This window comes from Syngnathus typhle, linkage group LG5, assembly GCF_033458585.1.
Source record: "Syngnathus typhle isolate RoL2023-S1 ecotype Sweden linkage group LG5, RoL_Styp_1.0, whole genome shotgun sequence".
Classification (NCBI taxonomy): domain Eukaryota; kingdom Metazoa; phylum Chordata; class Actinopteri; order Syngnathiformes; family Syngnathidae; genus Syngnathus; species Syngnathus typhle.
The window spans coordinates 7,333,790-7,347,890 of record NC_083742.1 but is presented as its reverse complement, the minus strand read 5'-3'; the positions used below and the strand labels follow the sequence as shown (position 1 = coordinate 7,347,890).

The following is a 14,101-nucleotide window of genomic DNA, read 5'->3' as shown; positions in this document are numbered from 1 at the left end:
TTGAAGCCCCAGCAACTCCTTTCAGATGCCTACAAAGTCATAAATTGTCTTCCATAATTGCAATCAAATTTAAAAAAAAAAGTTGTCTCCCATAAACTTTTACATTTATACTCTAATACTTTTCAATCGCGATGTCATGTTTATAAATATTGCTGGCCACGTAGCATAATTGCAAGTAATTTAAAAAAAATATTTTATATATAATAATTTTAATAGTAATTTTAGAAAACACATTGGTATATTTTCCTCAATAGATACTTGGACAGAAACCTCAACCAAATGGGTGAACAGGTAAGCAGAAGGAAAATGACGTGTTCTAAAAAAGGTGTTTAAAAAAAAAATAAAAGGACTGGTAATTATGCTTTGTGACCGAAATGATAAAAATCGGCTCAATAAATTTCCATGCATACAACAATCGACAGTTGTATGAATGAAATGCGTAGAAACCTGCGAGGCATATTACTGACCAGACGTAATCACTTTTTAAATAAATCTTGTTATTTTACAACGTTCTTGGGAATGCGGGACATTTTTGTTGGTTGTTGAATGAACGCCACAAAATGAAGACATCAAATACAAAATGTCAGCCCTGCTTTCGTTTGAACCAATCAACGAACATTAATATTGCAGCCTTCCTGCCTGAAACCCAATCATCACAAAGCGTCAGGAACACAACTTCCCCACTTTTAGCCAATGACGGTGTTGAAAAGGCGGGATTGGGAATATTTTTCGCTGGTTGTGGTTGGTGTCTTTTTCTGCGCTTCCTGTCACCAGAGGCTGAGCCCTATAACGGAAGCGACACCAGCTTCATATTTCAATGAGAAAATAGTGAAATTCGAGACCAAGACGTAAAATTAGTCTCTGGTAAGTGTTTTGTGATCTATGCTGTTTTAGCAATATCCCAATTGTTGGGTAATAATTGTTTTGTTGTATTTTGGTTTTGCTCGCGGTTTGGGAGACGTTTTTTTCTCTTGTCATAAGACATAAGGAGGAGGGGCACGGATGGACTCTTGTTACAAATGCAGCTGCAGGCGTAATAACTGTCCTATCGTTTTTATATTTTGTCATTTTCGTCATTTCGTTTAACAACGAAACCCGTTTAATTGTGATTTCGAGCAGATCGTTTCTTTCGCGAGATGTCACTCTAGTCCGTCATCGTTATGCTCATGTGCTGTCACATCGTGCTGTAACAATAGTACTAGTGTATTTATTGTAGCTTCCTATCATTGCTTTATCCACTCCACTTTAAAAATAATTCTTTCTGTGTAGCTAATTGTGTTGTCGAATGTGTTATTTTTATCAGGAAAAAAACAACGCTATTTCTTACAATCATGATCATGTTTTCTGTCGCCAAACTAAAACGCCTTGGTCTAATGCCACTTTAAAACATCATATTTAATCTCCAAATGCAATGCAAATGGGACCCCTCCGGTGGTGACCATGAATCGGAAAATGTTCCCAGACTTTTTGCGTTCATAAACAGCACACAATCTTCATCTGTGGGGCAATTTTCATTTCTCCGATCAGAAATAGAAAGCCTGAAGAATGTCACGTGAATTGGCGGGTGGAGAAGCGTTATTAGTAGAAACTGGACGGATCAGTCCGTTAGGGAAATTACTTTTTCTTTTGGGCTATAACAAGGAGAGTTGAATGAAGGAGGAATGTGAGACATCTTTTATGATTCTTATGTTCCTTCACTTTTTCCTTGCATGTTTTAAAATAACTATCTTTATTTATTTAATTCTATTACTTTATTTATGAAATGTTTTGGTTTTTATCTTAGCCAGTGTATTTTGGGACATCCGTGTACCACGAGTGAATAAATTAACCAATTTACCTATTTTTGTTCCAAAAATTCTTCATTTGCTGCAAGTAATATCTATTTGTGCAGCTATCTATGTCAGAAATGTTTTGACTGGCAGGACAAATACTGTAAATGCTCTTGAACTGGATTACAGAAGGTCCAAAATCTGAATCTGCTCTTTGTAACAGATATGTTTGGAAAAAAAATCCAGAATTAACATGACTTTTTTAGCCATTTTAAGTTGTTAATATCCAGCCATTATCTGTGCCGCTTGTCCCTACGGTGGTTGCGGGTGTGCTGGAGCCTATCCCAGCTGTCATCAGGCAGCAGGCGGAGGACACCCTGAACTGGTCGCCAGCCAATCACAGTGCACACAGAGACAAACAACCATCTGCACTTGCACTCACACCTACGGGCAATTTGGAGTGCTCAATCGGCCTCTTTTTGGGGTGTGGGAGGAAAGCAGCCCTAAATTGTCAATATTTTGACTGTAATTCATTTGATAACGTCATTATTTTTTACATGTACGTATAAATATTACCTTTAACAATATATTCCGTCCCGTGCGTTCGACTGAAAGGGCTCAGGTAACCACCAATCCCCGTGTGAGCCGTGTGGAGCGTTTGTTTTGAGACGCCTCAGTTAAATTGAACAATGCCTCAGAACAACTTGACAAACTTGCTTTACTCGTTAAACTGTAGTGGTTAAACATATCTCTTAATGTAACATTTTCAATTTAATTATTTGCACTTCACTATATTCCTCCCAAAATTGTTGTCCAACCACATATTTTGATTAGGGCTGATTTTGCATTTATTTATTTATTTGGCTGTTTTGGCATTTTTTTATGTATTTATTCCAATTCATTTACTTGTGTTTTTGATACAAAGTATGTATTTTTACAAACAAATGGAAATTAAATAATAGAAAATTGCCATAAATCTCATTCAGTTAACAGAAGAAAATGCAATATTGGGATAGATTCTTTGTATTCTTTAAAAAAAATTTGGTTATTGGTTTAATAAAAACTGGATGTTTCAAAGGTACTAGTGGTATCGGTAATTGGAATCAGTATCTGTGACTACTCAAAAGTTGGGATGTATAAGAAAAAAAAAATGGCATTGACGTATATCTTCACTGTATTGAGAGGTCTGTATCAGTCATCTTGATAGCATGATGTCAATTTTAATTTTATACATGTAAACATTCAAACCGACTAAACAACACTTGCTAGTTTAACCTTAATGTTTCATTTTTATCTCACATTTTGTAACCTTCAGTCAAGATGATCCACAGTCTCTTCCTGGTCAACTCCTCGGGAGACATTTTCCTGGAAAAGCACTGGAAGAGTGTGGTGAGCCGCTCTGTGTGTGACTACTTCTTTGAGGCCCAGGAGCGTGCCAGTGAGCCGGAGAACGTCCCGCCTGTGATCCCTACCCCGCACCACTACCTTATCAATGTTCTCAGACATCGCATATATTTTGTGGCAGTCATACAGAGTGAAGTGCCACCACTCTTTGTCATTGAGTTCCTGCACAGAGTCGTCGACACATTCCAGGTTCTCGTCACGTCTTCTCTTTGCCTTTGATGAATTTATCGCAGTGGAATTATATCGTTTTATTCGACTCTGCAAAAGTTGTAACCGTTCACGTGTCATTTTTTAACAGGACTATTTCGGTGTGTGCACGGAAGCTGCCATCAAGGACAATGTGGTGGTGGTCTATGAGCTACTGGAGGAGATGTTGGACAACGGCTTTCCTCTAGCAACAGAGTCCAACATCCTCAAGGAGCTTATCAAGCCTCCCACCATTCTCCGCACAATGGTCAACACTATCACAGGTACAATGTGTACGATTATTTCCAATGTTTTCTTCACCCCTTGGAAAAGTGCAATATTTTCTTGCGGTCGGGAGACAGAGGCTCCTCTGTAAGGAATCGTGCTATAAACTGCCTCCTGCCCACTGTCAATATAACCTTGGCTAGTAGAAAATCAAGAGGTGCACGCTGTATGTTGATTTGTAATAAATATTCTCTACACTCCACATTACTATTAAATTGACTGGAGTGTGGAGTAGACATTTGCCTGCAACAAAATCTATTCAAAAATAGTAGTGAAATGAAACAAGCGATCTGCAACTTTACAGGTCACACAGGTGCAAGAATATGAAAAATGTACTTGCACTGTCTCAAATTTGGGGAGCAAAATGCCACCATTTAGTATAGATTTGTCTAAGTTACCTCGTGTTCTAATCCTGTTGGACATTTGACCAATTCCCAGGCAGCACCAATGTGGGTGAGCAGCTCCCCACAGGTCAGCTGTCAGTGGTACCATGGCGACGCACTGGCGTCAAATACACCAACAACGAAGCCTATTTTGACGTGGTGGAGGAGATAGATGCCATCATTGATAAGTCAGGTAATGCTCTGAGGCTACTCACAGCTCTTACAAGCAACCTGTTAGTTATGAAATGTCATTGACTCTCACCCCTCCATTCAGGTTCCACGATAACGGCAGAAATCCAGGGAGTCATTGATGCCTGCGTCAAACTGACTGGCATGCCCGACCTCACACTGTCATTTATGGTAACTGGTTTCAAATACATTTCATTTGTAACGTGGCTTGAGACATTTTTTGATAGAAACCTTTACTCGCAGAAAATAGCGTTTTTTAATCGTTTGTCCTCTTCTTCTCAGTCATCTACGTACATATACAATAATGTTAAATGCCACCCGAAAAGCTCTGATCAATCAACCAGAAAACGAAGAAATGTGACATCACGATGGATTTGAGTGGTGAAACAAAAATCGAATCAGGCCAACTAAAGTTATCAAACATTTAATATTAGTATTCTTTTTATACTTTTATTTACTTCTTTACTGGGGTTGTTTGCATGCAATTTGGGTATCTGCAGGTTGTTTCATAAGTTCTTTGAAGCTACGTAAACACAGCCTCACGGGTCACTTGAAATGTACATGGAATTAGATGGATGGATTATTACATGTTTCTCATAAACTTCCCTTTTTCTTGTCTAAGAATCCTCGGCTGCTGGATGATGTCAGTTTTCATCCGTGTGTTCGATTCAAGCGGTGGGAGGCTGAGCGGATCCTCTCCTTCATTCCTCCTGATGGAAACTTCAGACTACTGTCCTATCACGTCAGCTCACAGAAGTTGGTGTTTTGAAACTGTACATGTCACAAATAACCTGCCAAACCTCAAGTACAGGGTTCCGCGGGTGATGATGTTCCCATCATATAAAGTTTCACTCTTTCGAATGGGATCCAGGGAACTAATATGCCAGGGGCGTAAAATATATGTTGGAACACATCACATTAGTGCCTTTATATTCTTGCTTCTTTAGCCTGGTGGCGATTCCAGTGTACGTCAAGCACAACATTACTTTCCGTGAAGGAAGCTCCCAGGGGCGATTCGACTTGACGCTAGGCCCCAAGCAGACCATGGGAAAGGCTGTGGAGTCTGTGTTAGTCAGCAGTCAGCTTCCTCGTGGGGTTCTCAACGCCAATCTTAACCCCTCCCAGGGAACATACACCTTTGACCCAGTCACAAAGGTACTCACAGTAACTATAAGTGACAACACTTCCACTATGTTACCCGCGTATGGAAAGTAATACATGAGATATGCTTCCGAATGTTTGTGTTGCTACACTAACAATTCAATGTGTTTTGGTCAGTTGCTGACTTGGGATGTAGGCAAGATTAATCCCCAGAAGCTTCCCAGTTTGAAAGGCACCATGAGTCTGCAGGCGGGGGCCTCCAAACCTGATGAGAACCCTACCATCAACATCCAGTTGAAAATCCAACAGATGGCCATCTCAGGTGGATATATGCCATTCCTTTGCAATGACCACCATTTTAGCTTAAGCCCCCCACTTAAACACGCAACATTTAACACAAAGCCACCTCAGCTGACACCCTCCTGATCCTATCAGTATTCACACTGCTGCACACCATCCGCTAGATGGCGTCAAAGTATTTGTTCGTTTTAAATTATTATTTTGAGACGCAGGTTGTAGGATAACAACAATAGGTGAGCTGTGTGATTTCTATTAATTTATAAAAAAATATATATAAATGACTTAATTAAAATAAATAAATAAAAAATTAAATATAATATAAATTGGGCGGCTCGGCGGAGCACTCTCAGTTAAGAGGGTGGGGGTTCGATTCCACCTCCAGCCCTCCCTGTGTGGAGTTTGTATGTTCTCCCCGGGCCCGCGTGGGTTTTATCCGGGCACTCCAGTTTCCTCCCACAGCCCAAAAACATGCTTGGTAGGCCGATTGAGCACTCCAAATTGTCCCTAGGTGTGAGAATGAGTGTGAATGGTTGTTCATCTCTGTGATGGATGGATGGATGGATGGATGGATGGATGGATGGATGGATGGATGGATGGATGGATGGATGGATGGATGGATGGATGGATGGATGGATGGATGGATGGATGGATGGATGGATGGATGGATGGATGGATGGATGGATTTCAGTCATTGCTGTGAAGTTTGATCCAACCAGTTATTCAGTGAGGGTTTATCTCTTTTCGCACAAAAAAAATAAAAACTGCATTTTGGGTTTACTGAGGTTATTTTTGTCTGATATTTCCGCCTATCGGAAATGGAAGAAAATTGTTTGATGAATAGATATGTTTGACAATGTTAAAATCGTAAAGTGCGGAAACTGTGCAGAAGTATTTGAGAAGGGGGCAATTACTTTTTCAAGGAAATGATATTGTATATGTTTCCAAAATGAGTATATTTAGACTTGTAGTGTTAATTAATGAAGTAAAGTGTATGCTATCTTTTGAACAGGGCTGAAGGTGAACCGCCTAGACATGTACGGAGAGAAGTATAAACCTTTCAAAGGCATCAAGTACATGACCAAGGCTGGAAAGTTCCAGGTCCGGACATGAAAACCTCGATTATCCTCAAAATGGACCAAACTTCCTTGGGATGTGATGTGTTGTGATTTGTTGGGTGCACGTTTACGTACGGTACATTACAGGCTTTAACTCCACAAATATAAAACGCTCATTGTAGCAACAAATCGCCTACAGTCATCAAACACTTGAATCCAGTGGAAAAACCGAAGTACTTTTTCTGACCAAGTTGATCTATGATTTCTGTATACTAAGTTCGACTGATGGCATGGCTGAGGTGCTGTTAACTATAGATGAAAATAGACTTGACATTTTTAAATGATCCCTACAATTTATAATGAAATTACTGAATGCATAGCTTATTTGTTTCCATGACAGCTTGGCTGCTTCTGTCTTGGTGTACTGTTTTTTTCCCAATATTTATTTAAATCCCTGTCCTATTCAGTTTATTGTGCTTTGCTTTGAAAGTTACATTTGTTTTTTGTCGCCAGCACTGGTATACAATACACCAAGTTACCCATATTTATGCACTTTCACTGTAAAAGCTGAAATATCAGTGCAAATGAAGTTGGCGTAGTGTTACTGATTTCAGCCTCGACCACTTTCTCACCATGTTTTCTGCAACACTGTAAAGCAGTGATTTTTCTCAACCAGCGAGAGATCATGTGTGCTGTGGAAAATTTACCAATGGTAATTATTTTGACCCCAAATATATATGTGTGTGTATGTATGTATACCCGTGACCCTGGTGAGGATATGCATTTCAGTTTATATATATATATATATAATATATAAATATATATTAACCCAAAATGCATATCCTCACCAGGTATATATATATTTATATATATTTAAACTGAAATGCATATCCTCACCAGGGTCACGGGTATACATACATATGTATATACATACATACGTATGTCCACCCTGTCATCTTAAGATAACTGCCTCTTTGAGAAACTGTCTCATGTTTTCATTCATGTAATGGCCACCATTTTATCTTTCTGCAAATGAGGTTGAAACTGTTTTGTTGTACAATAAATATTTACGTTTCTGCTTTGAAAGTGTTTTCATGTTATTAGTTTGAGTTTCATGTTGTTATGTGTATATATATATAGATATAGATAGATGGATACACTTTTTACAATTTTTTTCTCAAAAAAGGTTAAGAAACATGCCTCTCTTGTGGTCCGTGCGGGTATTGCAGGTCCACGAAATTGGAAATAGATTTTTTTTTTTAATAAAATTGTTTAATGTTGTGTATTTCTTTTTTACCAATCCAAATTATGTCGAATGTCGCTGAGATTCCCAAAATAAACAGACAGATGCAAATAACCTGTATAGGTCTATCCTCCTTCGGTGCAAAATAAAATAATATTCCGCCAAAGCAGTGGTCCCCGAGTTGCTTCTTGGTTATAATGGTGGTCTCTTGGACAAAACCAGTTGGAAACTCCTGTTGTAGACCATAGATTTGCTTCTTTTTTTCTAGTCATGAGGGCACCTATACACTGTTTCTACATAACATCACTATTGAACAATATAAGTGAACCAGATGGTAGGCACAGTTGTTTGGTCATGTATGCAATATTTACCTCCTGTCAAAACAGGGGGGTGAATAAAAAATTTGCTTTCACCCAAATGACCAAAATATTTACTCAGCCCCCCCACAAATAGATAATTTGTAGTTTAACAGTTTGTATAATATTTGGGTATATTTGTTAAAAAAAAAAAAAAAAGACAACACGGCCTTGGGTTTAGTGGTTGGGGAGACTTTAAATTGGTACAAAACGGATATTGTAAGGAATCTACTCATTAAATTGAACACTGTAGTAATGCCTTTTTGCCACCATGGCAACTACCCTTAAACGTTTAAACCAGTCCGCTAGCAGCAATGACGCTACACCGGGGCTAGGGGGTGCTATAATCCCGTCGGAAATTAGTGTAGCTACAGTTAATTCCCTCAAGCTTTTAATTAGAGATTCTAAAATATATTTTAGTTATTTTTCAGCCCCAGTGTATCGTAAACTCCGCGAGAGGAAAAATCTTTGAGTCGCGCATGTCCACCATTATATTTGTGTCCCAGTGCTTGAAGCAAATTGTGTTTAAAATGTGACCCCACCACCAAAAAAAGAAAACTGTCCTGTGGTATGATAGACGACTACTTCCTCACATGTCTTTGCCTACATTTTGATTATTTTATGAAGATTATATCTGTTGATTTAACTGGTACGTGTGTTGAACCGGTCATAAACGTTTTGGAAAACAAATCTGGAACCCCCAAAAGACGGCTTTTAATAGTTTATGTATTTTAATGACATCATTGGACACTCACGATCGGATAAGCGGTTCGGGAAATGGATGGATGGATCATGGATGGATGGATGAAAGGATATACATGTTTTGCCTTCCAATGACATAATTTGACAAGTAGTGCGCACCTTTTCACCAATTAAGCAATCATTCAATGGCCATTTTTCCCAAAGCCCTCTTTCTTTCATGTTTTTAAGAGATAACTAATCAGCCTAACACCGTTTTTTTGTGTGTTTGCTTGGTTTTAGATGACAGTTGAGGTGGCCGAAATCTATCAGATGCAGGAGACGCTATTTCCCATCCGTTGAAAGCCAGAGAAGACAGATTGCACTAGGGATCAGTGGCGTAGCCAGAAATTTTTCCAGTAGGGGCGCGCGCCCACAGGGAAAAAAAATTGAACATCACCCACGCCGTTCGCTGACCGCTAATACAACATCCGGGTCCGGGAGGCAAACGGTGAATGGATAACATCGCGCACATAGAATAGCGCAAGCACATTCGCGCAAGACCGAAAGAAAAAAAACGGCATGAAAATCAAAAATCGAAAAAGCTCGATTTTTTTCAACCCGGGGGCGCAGGGAGTCCTAACCAGGGCGCCGCCCCGGCTTGGCTACGCCACTGCTAGGGATTTTACGTTTAACAGCTGTGCATGATTCATTTTGGTGAACTTTTGGTGCAGGATCCAAAAATTATCCCAATTTCTGTATCATGTCAAATTTTTGAGTTATAGTCAGAGGCGTCAAATCCAGGTTCGTAAAAGTCCTTCCACAATTTGGCTTTAGCCATAGGTGCGTATTCTCTCAATCAGCAGGTTACCGAGCTGCCTAGTAAAGAATCATCATAAAAATCTACCTCAACAGAAATGTATTTTATTTTTTAATTGTCAACATACTAGTAGTAGATTGGCTTCAACTCTTCTTTAATCCAATGCAGTGCACGTTTAGTACAGTTCAGTATTCAGTGTTTAGTGCGATGCATTAATCCTTTATAACAGTTTTCAGTACAGTCATCTTTTAGAACTTTTTATTTAGGTTCTATTTTCAGTGTGTGTATCTGTGCAATACATTTCACGTAAATTTGTAATTAAGCACGTTTTTTTTCCTTTGTATTAATCTAAACGCAACATTTTGTTGAGAATGTTCCAGTGGGTTAATAGTATGAAATTTTGCTCTCGTTTTTTATGAAAACTTTGGTCTATTACGCTGCATGTACTATATTTTAATGTTGGTCATCAACATGGTCATGTGACTTGGAGAGGAAAGTATTTTTGAGGTGGTAGTTGGTAAAACGTTTGATCAATCTCGATCAAACTATTTCAATTCGTGTTGGCCAAATTATAAACCAGAATTTTTTTGTGGTTGAGCTGGTTTACACTTTGAATATTTCCTAATATTTCACCCACCTCAAAATAAGTCATTTAATCATTTTAGTTTATAGACAGTTCTTTTATTCTCTAAAAAACACACACCGCTGACTTACAAGACAGCAATTGCATCGCATCCCCCTTCATCTGGCAGAGCTCCAGCCCATCATTTAAAGACTTCGATCCTAAAATGACCCTCTCTCGTTTACCATCCTCCCTCCGCCCCTCCCATTGCTTCACTTGACTTTTTTCCTCTCGGTTGACACCTCGGAGTTGACTACTTCTCGCTCATTTGTCTATTTTTGCTCAACTTGTCACATTCCTTTCTCATTTTCTTGTTATTTTGACGGTGGAAGCCGAAGTGAAATTTCTACCTCCTCAATTACGCTGTAGTTCATTCACACCAGGTAAAGTTTTATTTCTTTAATGCAAGTGCGTATTTTTTATTTCTTTTTTTGCATGGGCCCTACATTCACGCGTGTGGCGCATGTTAGTCCCTGGTTGTTGTTGTTTGTTTATTTGTTGTTTATTTGCAATAGTAATGTGGCCGTTTCTAAAGTTCAACCCAACGTCTTTGGAATAAGTTTTTTTAAAAATATTACGGCACTCTCTTGCAGTATAAGATACCCATAATTGAGTTTTTAGCCTCGGCCCTACATTCGCGTGTGTGACGCATGATGTTATTCACTGGTTTGTTTGTTTGCATTAGTAATGTGGCCATTTCTAAAGTTCGACCCAACGTCATTGGAATAAGTTATTAAAAGTACCACGGTGCTCTCTTGCAGTATAGGATACACATAATTGAAGTTGGACTATTTACTTTTACACGTGCGTGCGCCTTTTAGTATCTCATTGTATTGTGTGCGTAATAACGCCTAGTGAAAGTGCTCTTTAGAGCAATTAGCCCGCACGTAACACTAATGGGTGTACATTGCGAATGCTGATTGCAGGAGATAACAGGGACTATCTTATTGTAAATCTCAAGACGTCTGTTATTTATATCTGATTGCTTGGATAGGGCGCGCGCCACCCGGGGGTAAATTCTGCGTGTGGCAAACCACAGTGAACTCAACACTCTTGCAAATGAATATTTGGACACCTCAAATGGCTGACTGGTGACGCACGTGGCTTTTAGCATTTCTTGTTGAACTATACTTGGTTTAATATCTCACATTATAATTAAATGGTCATTTTATCATCCCTCTTGCTATATTTACTAAGACCCCATTGTTCGTGTCGCATATAGCTGACATCTTACTTTGATTTAAAAATAGTTCCGTAAAATAACATTTTTACTTGTTTATTTTGTAAGGACTTGGTGTTGAGACCACATTATGATTGCAGCTTTTCTGCTACAAGCTATTTTCTCAGCTCGCTGTGTCCACAAAAGCCCCTGTTTATTGCGGGAATACACCTCAGACCAAAACATGTACGTTGTTTGTTTATTGATATTTTTCCCCCACACAAGGTGTGAACAAATATAAACCTAGTAAAACACACTTAAAAAGTATTACTTAGGTCCTGTTTTCACTCTCTCGCTCGCACAATCTTCCAAATAAGATCCAAAGTGTGCATGCATCGAACTGCTTTTTGTATTCTCTCTTCAAGTTTACTGTAAAACTGACACATGAAAAGAAAGTTAACGTTTGCCCAACAAAACTATGTTGTTTTGGGTAGACAAAACACGTTAACTTATTACCATCATATTGACTTTATTCCTGAGCGCTCTCATGGTATGCACTCGACTTTTGGTATGAGACTGCCACTAAGAAATTTGCTATTTATTGTAAGCAATTACGCTCTCGTTGCTTGAAAAATGTTTTACAGGGCTTTGGAACTCGTAGCTCACTTTTCATTTTCTTACTGGCCTCAGTCGCCTCTCAAATAAATTGGTTGCAATTGCAACCGTAATGAGATGTAGATACAAGGGACTTTTGGTACTCTCCATTGTGGTTTGATAGTGTGTACAAATTCAACCGATGTATTAAATTCTGCGCAGTTTCCGCTTTTTCAAGACGTAAAACTGATACAGCCAACCAAGATTAGTTGAGCTGTGTAGAATTGAGTTAGTACAGTGCAATGAAAAAACAAGATATTTTTCCATGTATTCGCATTGGGATGGGTTGCTAGTAAGACGCCACTTCTCTTCGTGCACACTTCAATGCACCATTGAGCATGATATCCAACTACTTAAGGCGAACCAATGAGCAGCCTTCTTTAGTTACTCACTGTTAAATATGTCGCATGATTGTGGCGTTTCAATTGATAAAGGACAACATTGCATCCCACTTTACACAAACTAGAAAGAAAGCCAGGATTTGAACCCCAAACTCCCAAATTGCGAGGCGGAAGTGCTTCCCTGTTGCATTACAATTACTAATTTTAGGTTTTAGCCTTACATTTTTCATGCTAACTATATTTGTAACTTACTTAGACGGCTATCTTGTTCGATAAACCCCCCACCGGACACTTAATTAGGTACGCCTTGATATGACAACGTTGAGCACGCTTCGACCCCTTGGCTGCCCTTGAGACAGATTTTACAAGGTGCTGGAAGCATCAATTAAACATTTTGGGTCACATTGATACGAATGTGCCCTTTTACTTTGGCTGGCACCCATTTCAAGGTCTTGCAAGTCAGCTAGAATAGGCTCCAGCGCACTCGTATCGCTGCAGTTTTGAAGGCTGCACAACAATAATCACAATCTCAAACAAGTAGTTTTCACGTTCATTTTTACATGCCAAGATGAATGTGGCTTGCTGTGTGTTGTTGAGGAAATGTCTCTGAAAACGTAGCCATTACAAGTTGGAGGGTTTTACCTTCCATATAGCTGGAAATGCTTTTAAACATACCTTCAGTTCTTCTGAAACTGGGCAGTAGCAAGGAAAATGTGGCTTTTCTCAGAACAATCTCGCTTTTATTGATGGGCGACTGGAGCGTGTGACCACCAAGACAAAGAGGACAGTGCACGGCATCAGCACATCACCCCCCTTTCATTCATTCTAGTGGTGGACTTAGGCCCTTGTCCATGTGGGGTCTGAGGTTGAACATAGTAGCTTCCCAAAGAATACACCAAATCTATAAGGTCATGTGAGTCACATAGTGACAGTTAGGCTTAGAAAGCAGAAAGTCTGAATGCACCGTCCAAGGTGAGTTATCTTTGTTGTTATTAAAGTTGTAATTCCATTGGCTTGTTCTTTACTGAAGGAACCGGTTAAGGATATGCCTGAATAAGCATGTTTTTTACTGCGTTTAAATGTTGGTGTAAACTGACTTCATTCGCCCAGGTAAACAGATTTAAGTGTAGATGAATTACAGCAAGTGTTGTGTAGTGCAGTATGCACCTAAGCAGAATGTTTTGAATTAATGAGATGAAGTTTTTTTTTGTTTTGTTTTTCCCCTTCTGTCTAGGCTGGTCCTGGCATAACCATGAATCCACAAGAGTCTGTTTTTCTGCCCAAACTCCAGTGGACCATCAACCATACCTCAGGGTAGCAAGACAAGATTTCGCAGGGTCATCTGTTAGATTAATATGACACACACTGAGGTGTTTTTTTTCAGGCTGGTGTTTATATTTTAAAACCTAACCAGGTGTAGCATTTTGAAGTAGGCTGTTTTTGATTTTTTTTATTTTTTATAAAGCCAAGCAGTTTTTAAAAGCAGGACTCGCATTAGGAAATAATGTCGAAGCCGATGGCAACACCCAGTCCAGCTTCTCAGGATGTCTGCAATC

The 14,101-nt window shown here is 39.2% G+C and overlaps 1 protein-coding gene across 1 annotated transcript; it reads left to right on the top strand.

Moving 5' to 3' along the window:
- The first annotated feature begins 722 nt into the window (after positions 1–722).
- ap3m2 (adaptor related protein complex 3 subunit mu 2) lies at positions 723–7,758 on the top strand. The gene is made up of 9 exons (XM_061278883.1): positions 723–864; positions 3,085–3,362; positions 3,472–3,643; positions 4,083–4,220; positions 4,302–4,387; positions 4,839–4,972; positions 5,164–5,371; positions 5,495–5,639; positions 6,627–7,758. The coding sequence occupies exons 2-9, from the start codon at positions 3,090–3,092 to the stop codon at positions 6,725–6,727; spliced, it is 1,257 nt and encodes a 418-aa protein (XP_061134867.1). The 5' UTR covers positions 723–864; positions 3,085–3,089; the 3' UTR covers positions 6,728–7,758.
- Positions 7,759–14,101: the final 6,343 nt, after the last annotated feature.

What these genes read in the sequence shown, in the direction of transcription:
- ap3m2 (XM_061278883.1), top strand. Translation starts at nt 3,090, where the DNA reads ATGATCCACAGTCTCTTCCTGGTCAACTCCTCGGGAGACATTTTCCTG. An exon ending in TATCACGTCAGCTCACAGAA is followed by an intron (nt 4,973 to 5,163) that starts GTTGGTGTTTTG and finishes TTGCTTCTTTAG; the next exon opens with CCTGGTGGCGATTCCAGTGT. An exon ending in CCAACAGATGGCCATCTCAG is followed by an intron (nt 5,640 to 6,626) that starts GTGGATATATGC and finishes TCTTTTGAACAG; the next exon opens with GGCTGAAGGTGAACCGCCTA.